At 70.8% G+C, this 12,421-nt stretch overlaps 1 protein-coding gene across 1 annotated transcript in view; it reads right to left on the bottom strand.

The window, feature by feature from the left end:
- The window catches only part of ERBB4 (erb-b2 receptor tyrosine kinase 4), a 751,441-nt gene that overhangs the window by 293,267 nt on the left and 445,753 nt on the right, over nt 1-12,421 (bottom strand). Inside the window, exon 3 of the mRNA XM_048483573.1 lies at nt 518-704. Within this exon, the coding sequence (XP_048339530.1) occupies nt 518-704 (187 nt within the window). The remainder of the gene's footprint in view (nt 1-517; nt 705-12,421) is intronic.

The raw sequence follows: 12,421 nt of genomic DNA, 5'->3' as shown, positions 1-12,421 counted from the left end.
AAGTTCCATTCTCTTGAAGAGATTGCATTTACAAGCCTGAGCTATGAGGTAAGTGAGTCAAAATGCTGGACCCTTCACCTAACATAGCTCTGGAGGCTTCAGAGCACAGCTGTGCAATCTACACAAGTGGTCCGTGCAGCACAGGAATGGAAGCAGTATTGATATCACAGCTGCTTACAGCTGAGGGTGGAGCTCTGCCCCAGGATTAGCAACATCAAGTTGTCTGGACACAAAATAAGTTTGCCGCCTTTTTGCGCACAGCTTTGTCTTCAACTGCATGACAACAAAATGCAACAGATGAAACCTGCCCCAGTCTTGCACCTTCATTCCAGGGACCGAACATTCCTTATCAACACCAGTGGTCAGAACATGAAGAAGTAATTTGATTGTAAAAGGTTGCAACTCTAAACATTTTTTGTACAGTAATCACATTCTTCTCCACGGCTTTCCTTGCATCCCTAAGGCGAACTGAACAGTAGGATGGACCAGCTATTTATCATAAACAGTTTTCCCTTACCAGTCAGGTTCTTCAGTCCCAGGCGCCTGAGTCCATAACTCCCATCCTTTTTGTAATTAAGGAAGATGGCCAAAGCATAGTGATCCTCATAGAGTTTTGTTCCACGGATGATGCGGAGATTCTCCAGCGGAAGGTACTCAAACTGATTCAAAGCAACCAAGACGTAGCCTGTGACTTCTCGGATTGACTGCAAAAGACAGAATTGGGATGCATTAGATGCATTAGATTTGGGCTTTAGCATAATTGCAGGGTAGCTGCATTGGCTTGTGCTCCTGTATTGTTCAGCAAGGTTCCTTCTGGATTGCACATCCAAGAGTGGCATGTACAGACAAGTTGCCTGCATAAATCCTACAGTACCTTCTCTATGGCACGTGCATACTTTTGATGTCATATGCAACGCCTCTGATGTCACATTTTGCTTCAGCCAGTCAAAAAAAAACAAGTCAAGGGCTGGGTGCGGCCTTAAAATCTTATATTTACTTTCTAAAAATTGGCCTATATTTTACACATACTTTACTAAAATTTCAGTCCTCCAGATGTGCAGCATAGAGCAGCAGACGCCAGTGAGGATACAGAAGGGACACGTTCAAGGCAAGCCGGGAAATCTTTCTGTGTCATTCCCTACCAACCGCAAAAGCCGAGCTCCACCATGTTGCCCATAAGACAAGTAAGATGATGTGCCTTCAAGTCCTCTCCATTCCTGTTATCCCCCCGGAGAAGCTATTGTTATTTTCCTATTAAGCATCAGTTTTCCTCGGAAGATGCCAGCCACAGATGCAGGCGAAACGTCAGGAGAGAATGCTGCTAGAACACGGCCAGACAGCCCGGAAACCGCACAGCACCCAAGTTTTCCTATCGTTATAATGGGCTTAGTTCCTTGCATAGTCTTCTAAGGGAGGGAATTTTGGTGGACCCTGTCCCTTTAAGAAATTCCCCAAGAGGCAGACTTCCTGTTATTAGAAGAAGAAGAAGAAGAAGAAGAAGAAGAAGAAGAAGAAGAAGAAGAAGAAGAAGAAGAAGAAGAAGAAGAAGAAGAGTTTGGATTTATATCCCCTTTCTCAAAGGGCTTACAAAGGGCTTACAATCTCCTTACCTTCCCCCCCTGCAAGCAAACACCTATGTGAGGTGGGGTGGGGCTGAAGGCTCCGAGAGCTGACTAGCCCAGGTCACCCAGCAAGGAGGTAATAATTATTACCCAGGAAATAATTATTACCCGGGTAATAAGTAATACAGCTCCAATTAAGGCTGAAATCCAAACCCAGTTCCTCAGATTGGAAATGCAGGCTCTTAATCTCCTAGGCCACTGCTGCTCCTCAGTGCTCCTCAGTATTACCCAGTAAGGAGGTAATAATTATTACCCAGTAAGGAGCAGCAGTGGCGTAGGAGGTTAAGAGCTCGTGCATCTAATCTGGAGGAACCGGGTTTGATTCCCAGCTCTGCCGCCTGAGCTGTGGAGGCTTATGTGGGGAATTCAGATTAGCCTGGGCACTCCCACACACGCCAGCTGGGTGACCTTGGGCTAGTCACAGCTTCTCAGAGCTCTCTCAGCCCCACCCACCTCATAGGGTGTTTGTTGCGAGGGGGGAAGGGCAAGGAGATTGTAAGCCCCTTTGAGTCTCCTGCAGGAGAGAAAGGGGGGATATAAATCCAAACTCCTCCTCCTCCTCCAGTAATCCCCCTGGTCGGTCAGTCAGGCTAAGGTGCCAAGAGTAGCTGAAAGACTGCAATATATATTAGCATTCTGTCCCCCAAGTAAAACAATCGAAAGGTGCCCTGTCCGTGGGTGGAACAGAGTGGGAGACACACAAGCAAGGTGTAACAGTTCAAAAACAAGGTTTATTGCTTAGAAGAATTGAGACCTTAAATTAACTCCTCCCAGGGTCTCACTAAAATAAAGTACTTGCTTGACTGGAACAGTTTGAAACTTGAGACTTTTGTCCTTTGACTGCTTCCAAGAAAGTCCACTTTGTCTGTGCTTCTTCTGGGTTCCTTGAGTGTCCTTTAACTGGATTCTACCTTCTGTACACCTTAACTTTATGCTATCTCTATACACCTTATTTCAGATATTTCAGCCTTCCAACCACCCTAGGCACCTTAGACTGACTGAGCTAAACAGGGGGGTTACTGGGTAATAACAGGAAGGCTGCCTCTTGGGAAATTTCATAAAAGGACAGGGTCCACTTAAATTCCCTCCCTTAGAAGACTATGCAAGGAACTAAGCCCATTATAACTATTGGGAAACTGATGCTTAATAGGAAAATAACAATAGCTTCTCTGGGGGCATAACAATTCCATCTGCACCAATTTCTCAACAACCAAAAGCTTTGCTCCACACAGGTAGGCCATGAACATGAAAGACCGCTACAATGTTCACAAAATGCAAAAACAATTGTGCAAAAATGCTAACATGCACTGCCATAATGAAACACACCACCCAGAGCCCCTTGGGGATGGGGCGGTCTACAAATCTAAACAATAAATAAAATAAAATAAATAACTAAAATAAAACAGGAAGTAACATCTGACGTTCACCAAGCAACCCTATACAGAGTTACGCAGGTTCGGCCCCACTGAATTTGACGGCATTAGACTGGGGCAATTCTTCTGAAGACTGAACTGTCAAGTCACGGAAAGCATAAAAAAAGCTCTGAGGATAAGAAGAAGAAGAAGAAGAAGAAGAAGAAGAAGAAGAAGAAGAAGAAGAAGAAGAACTCTTACATGACTGTGCTGTCTGTCTGTCTGTCTGTCTGTCACACTTTTATGCCATAAGAAGAACATAAGAACATAAGAACAAGCCAGCTGGATCAGACCAGAGTCCATCGAGTCCAGCTCTCTGCTACTCGCAGTGGCCCACCAGGTGCCTTTGGGAGCTCACCTGCAGGAGGTGAAAGCAATGGCCTTCTGCTGCTGCTGCTGCTCCCGAGCACCTGGACTGCTAAGGCATTTGCAATCTCAGATCAAAGAGGATCAAGATTGGTAGCCATAAATCGACTTCTCCTCCATAAATCTGTCCAAGCCCCTTTTAAAGCTATCCAGGTGAGTGGCCATCACCCCCTCCTCTGTGGCAGCATCTTTCCACTTGATCAGGGTCCCCAATGCAGTACACATAAAAGCATTCAAAAGTTGACACAATTAAAAACGACACTTAAAATTATAAAACAATTAAATGAAAACGCATGAACAACACCATAGACTCATGGGCCGGCTGTAATTGCAAGAGATCTCTAGATCTTCTCTGGAAATTGGCACCCTGGTGGGGTTCAATTTCTCCCCATGGATGGAGGCCAGTGTAACTGATGGGAGTGGCCAGATCCCTTGGAACAGATTTTGCGTCCTGGTTGCTGGAAATGAGACGCTGGATCAAAGGAGCCCGTGGCTGGTTGAGCAGGGCTCCCCGTGTGCTGAGGAAGAGAGGGTGCGTCCTCCTTCAAAGTCCCTCACAGTCTTTAGTGCAACAGATTTTTATCAGGAGACGCAGGTAGAAAAATAAAAGCACTTTGCTAACTCTGGTCTGCATCTCAGCCTTCGCAGTGCCCTGAAAAAGTGTCTCTGGGATTACTGGGGCCCTCACCTTTCAGCTCTGTTATCAGAAATAGCAAAGACTGGGTGGTGCCCGTCTCAAATATCCTGTTTCCAGGACAAACCAATGGAGTGAAATCTGAACTGAAAGATGCTTAGCTCTACTCCCAGTGACAATTCAAACAAAAGGTGGTGACCGACGACTAAATGCTCTCTATGATAAAGCTTCATCCATTTATAAGCTGGGAATCTCTGAGCTGCAGAGGTGACTCTTGCCCTGCCTGTCAGAACTAGCCTGACTTGTATTTGACTGAGGCTACAGAGCCAAGCTGGGAGCCATCCGTTATCTCTGCTGCTTCCAGCAAAGAACTTCAGTCCAGATCGGGCTGAAAAAGCGAGGAAGGAGAGAGGGAAAAAAGGAACAACACATACACTTTGAACTTTCCCTTAGATTGCGTGACCTTCACTTGCTTTTTGAGCGGCTGTGTTTGCATCTCCAATGATAACAAGTTGGTCTTTCCATGGAAGGGGTAGGGGCAGAGGTGGGATCCAGCAGGTTCTCACAGGTTCCCGAGAGTAGGTTACTAATTATTTGTGTGTGCCGAGAGGGGGTTACTAATTGGTGATTTTGCCACGTGATTTTTGCCTTAGTTATGCCCCTCCTCTCAGCAGTAGCGCACAGAACTTGAAGCAGTATAGCAGGAGGTGCACCGACATGCATGGCAGCCTGCGCCTGCACGCATTCGTTTCCCGCCCAAGGACCGGCGCAGCGGCTACGTCCGTGGTGGCAAACCTTTGGCACTCCAGATGTTAAGGACTACAATTCCCATCAGCCCCTTCCAGCATGGCCAATTGGCAAAGGCTGATGGGAATTGTAGTCCATAACATCTGGAGTGCCAAAGGTTCACCACCGCTGGGCTACGTCCTTGCCACAGTCCCGCCCATGGGCCCCTGAAATGCCAGACCACACCCCTATCGTGCCCCGCCCAGCCCCATTGGCCCTTCGCCACAGTTTGAATCCCACCACCATGGGAACCTGTTACTAAAATTTTTGGATCCCACCACTGGGTAGGGGGGAGAGATCTCTTTGAGCAAAGACTCAAATCTGACTGCAGGTTTGCCTGTTTGTCAAAGAGTAACTCTTGTATATCGGAAGGTCCTGAAAAGAAAGTATCGCTGGCACTCTTGATACTCAGATGGCAGGAGGCAGTAGAGCACAAGGTACATTCACAAATGTTACCATCCACAACAGAATGTCCTAGAATCACACTTCACAGTATTATTTGGTCCATTAGCAGCAAATGTCTGCAGACACTTTGATCACACATACCAGGAGCCCAGCAACTGTGTGCAACAGGACGTGGTGCGTTCTCTACACATATATGTACCATGGTTGTACAGCTTTGGTATGTGCAAACTGAATAATGGATTTTTTTTAAGGTTCACATTCACGGGACATGGGCCAAAGTAGGGACATGGGCCAAAGTACAGCAGCGCCATCACAAACAAGTGGCGTCTGGGGAGGAAGGAATCATTCAGGTCAGGAAAATGCTGCGAAGAATGTATGCTCTTAAGACTAGATCAGCTGGACCCAGTTCTGGGCACCCACTCAGATCTTGCCTTACCCATCTGGCCTCTATTTTTTTTAAAAGGCCTCCCCAAGATCCTGATCAGGGATCTCCTGTCTAAAGACTCTGCTATACCAGATCGCCTTTTCATCCAGGCGATCAATAACTCTCTGCCTTCTCTCCTGCACCTGGAGAACTTCATTGCCAGAGATGAGTAAGCAAGTAACTGTTTACAAGCCTTCAAGGGCTGCAACATTAGAATGTAGAAAGTAAAAGCAAGATAAAGAAGAAGAAGAAGAAGAAGAAGAAGAAGAAGAAGAAGAAGAAGAAGAAGAAGAAGAAGAAGAAGCCCCAGAAGAAGAAGAAGAAGAAGAAGAAGAAGAAGAAGAAGAAGAAGAAGAGGAGGAGGAGGAGGAGGAGGAGGAGGAGGATCCACCCCCCCCCCCCCCCACCCCCCCCCCCCCCCACCCCCCCCCCCCCCCACCCCCCCCCCCCCCCACCCCCCCCCCCCCCCACCCCCCCCCCCCCCCACCCCCCCCCCCCCCCACCCCCCCCCCCCCCCACCCCCCCCCCCCCCCACCCCCCCCCCCCCCCACCCCCCCCCCCCCCCACCCCCCCCCCCCCCCACCCCCCCCCCCCCCCACCCCCCCCCCCCCCCACCCCCCCCCCCCCCCACCCCCCCCCCCCCCCACCCCCCCCCCCCCCCACCCCCCCCCCCCCCCACCCCCCCCCCCCCCCACCCCCCCCCCCCCCCACCCCCCCCCCCCCCCACCCCCCCCCCCCCCCACCCCCCCCCCCCCCCACCCCCCCCCCCCCCCACCCCCCCCCCCCCCCACCCCCCCCCCCCCCCACCCCCCCCCCCCCCCACCCCCCCCCCCCCCCACCCCCCCCCCCCCCCACCCCCCCCCCCCCCCACCCCCCCCCCCCCCCACCCCCCCCCCCCCCCACCCCCCCCCCCCCCCACCCCCCCCCCCCCCCACCCCCCCCCCCCCCCACCCCCCCCCCCCCCCACCCCCCCCCCCCCCCACCCCCCCCCCCCCCCACCCCCCCCCCCCCCCACCCCCCCCCCCCCCCACCCCCCCCCCCCCCCACCCCCCCCCCCCCCCACCCCCCCCCCCCCCCACCCCCCCCCCCCCCCACCCCCCCCCCCCCCCACCCCCCCCCCCCCCCACCCCCCCCCCCCCCCACCCCCCCCCCCCCCCACCCCCCCCCCCCCCCACCCCCCCCCCCCCCCACCCCCCCCCCCCCCCACCCCCCCCCCCCCCCACCCCCCCCCCCCCCCACCCCCCCCCCCCCCCACCCCCCCCCCCCCCCACCCCCCCCCCCCCCCACCCCCCCCCCCCCCCACCCCCCCCCCCCCCCACCCCCCCCCCCCCCCACCCCCCCCCCCCCCCACCCCCCCCCCCCCCCACCCCCCCCCCCCCCCACCCCCCCCCCCCCCCACCCCCCCCCCCCCCCACCCCCCCCCCCCCCCACCCCCCCCCCCCCCCACCCCCCCCCCCCCCCACCCCCCCCCCCCCCCACCCCCCCCCCCCCCCACCCCCCCCCCCCCCCACCCCCCCCCCCCCCCACCCCCCCCCCCCCCCACCCCCCCCCCCCCCCACCCCCCCCCCCCCCCACCCCCCCCCCCCCCCACCCCCCCCCCCCCCCACCCCCCCCCCCCCCCACCCCCCCCCCCCCCCACCCCCCCCCCCCCCCACCCCCCCCCCCCCCCACCCCCCCCCCCCCCCACCCCCCCCCCCCCCCACCCCCCCCCCCCCCCACCCCCCCCCCCCCCCACCCCCCCCCCCCCCCACCCCCCCCCCCCCCCACCCCCCCCCCCCCCCACCCCCCCCCCCCCCCACCCCCCCCCCCCCCCACCCCCCCCCCCCCCCACCCCCCCCCCCCCCCACCCCCCCCCCCCCCCACCCCCCCCCCCCCCCACCCCCCCCCCCCCCCACCCCCCCCCCCCCCCACCCCCCCCCCCCCCCACCCCCCCCCCCCCCCACCCCCCCCCCCCCCCACCCCCCCCCCCCCCCACCCCCCCCCCCCCCCACCCCCCCCCCCCCCCACCCCCCCCCCCCCCCACCCCCCCCCCCCCCCACCCCCCCCCCCCCCCACCCCCCCCCCCCCCCACCCCCCCCCCCCCCCACCCCCCCCCCCCCCCACCCCCCCCCCCCCCCACCCCCCCCCCCCCCCACCCCCCCCCCCCCCCACCCCCCCCCCCCCCCACCCCCCCCCCCCCCCACCCCCCCCCCCCCCCACCCCCCCCCCCCCCCACCCCCCCCCCCCCCCACCCCCCCCCCCCCCCACCCCCCCCCCCCCCCACCCCCCCCCCCCCCCACCCCCCCCCCCCCCCACCCCCCCCCCCCCCCACCCCCCCCCCCCCCCACCCCCCCCCCCCCCCACCCCCCCCCCCCCCCACCCCCCCCCCCCCCCACCCCCCCCCCCCCCCACCCCCCCCCCCCCCCACCCCCCCCCCCCCCCACCCCCCCCCCCCCCCACCCCCCCCCCCCCCCACCCCCCCCCCCCCCCACCCCCCCCCCCCCCCACCCCCCCCCCCCCCCACCCCCCCCCCCCCCCACCCCCCCCCCCCCCCACCCCCCCCCCCCCCCACCCCCCCCCCCCCCCACCCCCCCCCCCCCCCACCCCCCCCCCCCCCCACCCCCCCCCCCCCCCACCCCCCCCCCCCCCCACCCCCCCCCCCCCCCACCCCCCCCCCCCCCCACCCCCCCCCCCCCCCACCCCCCCCCCCCCCCACCCCCCCCCCCCCCCACCCCCCCCCCCCCCCACCCCCCCCCCCCCCCACCCCCCCCCCCCCCCACCCCCCCCCCCCCCCACCCCCCCCCCCCCCCACCCCCCCCCCCCCCCACCCCCCCCCCCCCCCACCCCCCCCCCCCCCCACCCCCCCCCCCCCCCACCCCCCCCCCCCCCCACCCCCCCCCCCCCCCACCCCCCCCCCCCCCCACCCCCCCCCCCCCCCACCCCCCCCCCCCCCCACCCCCCCCCCCCCCCACCCCCCCCCCCCCCCACCCCCCCCCCCCCCCACCCCCCCCCCCCCCCACCCCCCCCCCCCCCCACCCCCCCCCCCCCCCACCCCCCCCCCCCCCCACCCCCCCCCCCCCCCACCCCCCCCCCCCCCCACCCCCCCCCCCCCCCACCCCCCCCCCCCCCCACCCCCCCCCCCCCCCACCCCCCCCCCCCCCCACCCCCCCCCCCCCCCACCCCCCCCCCCCCCCACCCCCCCCCCCCCCCACCCCCCCCCCCCCCCACCCCCCCCCCCCCCCACCCCCCCCCCCCCCCACCCCCCCCCCCCCCCACCCCCCCCCCCCCCCACCCCCCCCCCCCCCCACCCCCCCCCCCCCCCACCCCCCCCCCCCCCCACCCCCCCCCCCCCCCACCCCCCCCCCCCCCCACCCCCCCCCCCCCCCACCCCCCCCCCCCCCCACCCCCCCCCCCCCCCACCCCCCCCCCCCCCCACCCCCCCCCCCCCCCACCCCCCCCCCCCCCCACCCCCCCCCCCCCCCACCCCCCCCCCCCCCCACCCCCCCCCCCCCCCACCCCCCCCCCCCCCCACCCCCCCCCCCCCCCACCCCCCCCCCCCCCCACCCCCCCCCCCCCCCACCCCCCCCCCCCCCCACCCCCCCCCCCCCCCACCCCCCCCCCCCCCCACCCCCCCCCCCCCCCACCCCCCCCCCCCCCCACCCCCCCCCCCCCCCACCCCCCCCCCCCCCCACCCCCCCCCCCCCCCACCCCCCCCCCCCCCCACCCCCCCCCCCCCCCACCCCCCCCCCCCCCCACCCCCCCCCCCCCCCACCCCCCCCCCCCCCCACCCCCCCCCCCCCCCACCCCCCCCCCCCCCCACCCCCCCCCCCCCCCACCCCCCCCCCCCCCCACCCCCCCCCCCCCCCACCCCCCCCCCCCCCCACCCCCCCCCCCCCCCACCCCCCCCCCCCCCCACCCCCCCCCCCCCCCACCCCCCCCCCCCCCCACCCCCCCCCCCCCCCACCCCCCCCCCCCCCCACCCCCCCCCCCCCCCACCCCCCCCCCCCCCCACCCCCCCCCCCCCCCACCCCCCCCCCCCCCCACCCCCCCCCCCCCCCACCCCCCCCCCCCCCCACCCCCCCCCCCCCCCACCCCCCCCCCCCCCCACCCCCCCCCCCCCCCACCCCCCCCCCCCCCCACCCCCCCCCCCCCCCACCCCCCCCCCCCCCCACCCCCCCCCCCCCCCACCCCCCCCCCCCCCCACCCCCCCCCCCCCCCACCCCCCCCCCCCCCCACCCCCCCCCCCCCCCACCCCCCCCCCCCCCCACCCCCCCCCCCCCCCACCCCCCCCCCCCCCCACCCCCCCCCCCCCCCACCCCCCCCCCCCCCCACCCCCCCCCCCCCCCACCCCCCCCCCCCCCCACCCCCCCCCCCCCCCACCCCCCCCCCCCCCCACCCCCCCCCCCCCCCACCCCCCCCCCCCCCCACCCCCCCCCCCCCCCACCCCCCCCCCCCCCCACCCCCCCCCCCCCCCACCCCCCCCCCCCCCCACCCCCCCCCCCCCCCACCCCCCCCCCCCCCCACCCCCCCCCCCCCCCACCCCCCCCCCCCCCCACCCCCCCCCCCCCCCACCCCCCCCCCCCCCCACCCCCCCCCCCCCCCACCCCCCCCCCCCCCCACCCCCCCCCCCCCCCACCCCCCCCCCCCCCCACCCCCCCCCCCCCCCACCCCCCCCCCCCCCCACCCCCCCCCCCCCCCACCCCCCCCCCCCCCCACCCCCCCCCCCCCCCACCCCCCCCCCCCCCCACCCCCCCCCCCCCCCACCCCCCCCCCCCCCCACCCCCCCCCCCCCCCACCCCCCCCCCCCCCCACCCCCCCCCCCCCCCACCCCCCCCCCCCCCCACCCCCCCCCCCCCCCACCCCCCCCCCCCCCCACCCCCCCCCCCCCCCACCCCCCCCCCCCCCCACCCCCCCCCCCCCCCACCCCCCCCCCCCCCCACCCCCCCCCCCCCCCACCCCCCCCCCCCCCCACCCCCCCCCCCCCCCACCCCCCCCCCCCCCCACCCCCCCCCCCCCCCACCCCCCCCCCCCCCCACCCCCCCCCCCCCCCACCCCCCCCCCCCCCCACCCCCCCCCCCCCCCACCCCCCCCCCCCCCCACCCCCCCCCCCCCCCACCCCCCCCCCCCCCCACCCCCCCCCCCCCCCACCCCCCCCCCCCCCCACCCCCCCCCCCCCCCACCCCCCCCCCCCCCCACCCCCCCCCCCCCCCACCCCCCCCCCCCCCCACCCCCCCCCCCCCCCACCCCCCCCCCCCCCCACCCCCCCCCCCCCCCACCCCCCCCCCCCCCCACCCCCCCCCCCCCCCACCCCCCCCCCCCCCCACCCCCCCCCCCCCCCACCCCCCCCCCCCCCCACCCCCCCCCCCCCCCACCCCCCCCCCCCCCCACCCCCCCCCCCCCCCACCCCCCCCCCCCCCCACCCCCCCCCCCCCCCACCCCCCCCCCCCCCCACCCCCCCCCCCCCCCACCCCCCCCCCCCCCCACCCCCCCCCCCCCCCACCCCCCCCCCCCCCCACCCCCCCCCCCCCCCACCCCCCCCCCCCCCCACCCCCCCCCCCCCCCACCCCCCCCCCCCCCCACCCCCCCCCCCCCCCACCCCCCCCCCCCCCCACCCCCCCCCCCCCCCACCCCCCCCCCCCCCCACCCCCCCCCCCCCCCACCCCCCCCCCCCCCCACCCCCCCCCCCCCCCACCCCCCCCCCCCCCCACCCCCCCCCCCCCCCACCCCCCCCCCCCCCCACCCCCCCCCCCCCCCACCCCCCCCCCCCCCCACCCCCCCCCCCCCCCACCCCCCCCCCCCCCCACCCCCCCCCCCCCCCACCCCCCCCCCCCCCCACCCCCCCCCCCCCCCACCCCCCCCCCCCCCCACCCCCCCCCCCCCCCACCCCCCCCCCCCCCCACCCCCCCCCCCCCCCACCCCCCCCCCCCCCCACCCCCCCCCCCCCCCACCCCCCCCCCCCCCCACCCCCCCCCCCCCCCACCCCCCCCCCCCCCCACCCCCCCCCCCCCCCACCCCCCCCCCCCCCCACCCCCCCCCCCCCCCACCCCCCCCCCCCCCCACCCCCCCCCCCCCCCACCCCCCCCCCCCCCCACCCCCCCCCCCCCCCACCCCCCCCCCCCCCCACCCCCCCCCCCCCCCACCCCCCCCCCCCCCCACCCCCCCCCCCCCCCACCCCCCCCCCCCCCCACCCCCCCCCCCCCCCACCCCCCCCCCCCCCCACCCCCCCCCCCCCCCACCCCCCCCCCCCCCCACCCCCCCCCCCCCCCACCCCCCCCCCCCCCCACCCCCCCCCCCCCCCACCCCCCCCCCCCCCCACCCCCCCCCCCCCCCACCCCCCCCCCCCCCCACCCCCCCCCCCCCCCACCCCCCCCCCCCCCCACCCCCCCCCCCCCCCACCCCCCCCCCCCCCCACCCCCCCCCCCCCCCACCCCCCCCCCCCCCCACCCCCCCCCCCCCCCACCCCCCCCCCCCCCCACCCCCCCCCCCCCCCACCCCCCCCCCCCCCCACCCCCCCCCCCCCCCACCCCCCCCCCCCCCCACCCCCCCCCCCCCCCACCCCCCCCCCCCCCCACCCCCCCCCCCCCCCACCCCCCCCCCCCCCCACCCCCCCCCCCCCCCACCCCCCCCCCCCCCCACCCCCCCCCCCCCCCACCCCCCCCCCCCCCCACCCCCCCCCCCCCCCACCCCCCCCCCCCCCCACCCCCCCCCCCCCCCACCCCCCCCCCCCCCCACCCCCCCCCCCCCCCACCCCCCCCCCCCCCCACCCCCCCCCCCCCCCACCCCCCCCCCCCCC

The sequence above is a fragment of the Sphaerodactylus townsendi genome, linkage group LG02 (genome assembly GCF_021028975.2).
Source record: "Sphaerodactylus townsendi isolate TG3544 linkage group LG02, MPM_Stown_v2.3, whole genome shotgun sequence".
Taxonomy (NCBI): domain Eukaryota; kingdom Metazoa; phylum Chordata; class Lepidosauria; order Squamata; family Sphaerodactylidae; genus Sphaerodactylus; species Sphaerodactylus townsendi.
The sequence above is the reverse complement of the archived record's forward strand: the minus strand, read 5'-3'. Positions and strand labels throughout refer to the sequence as shown.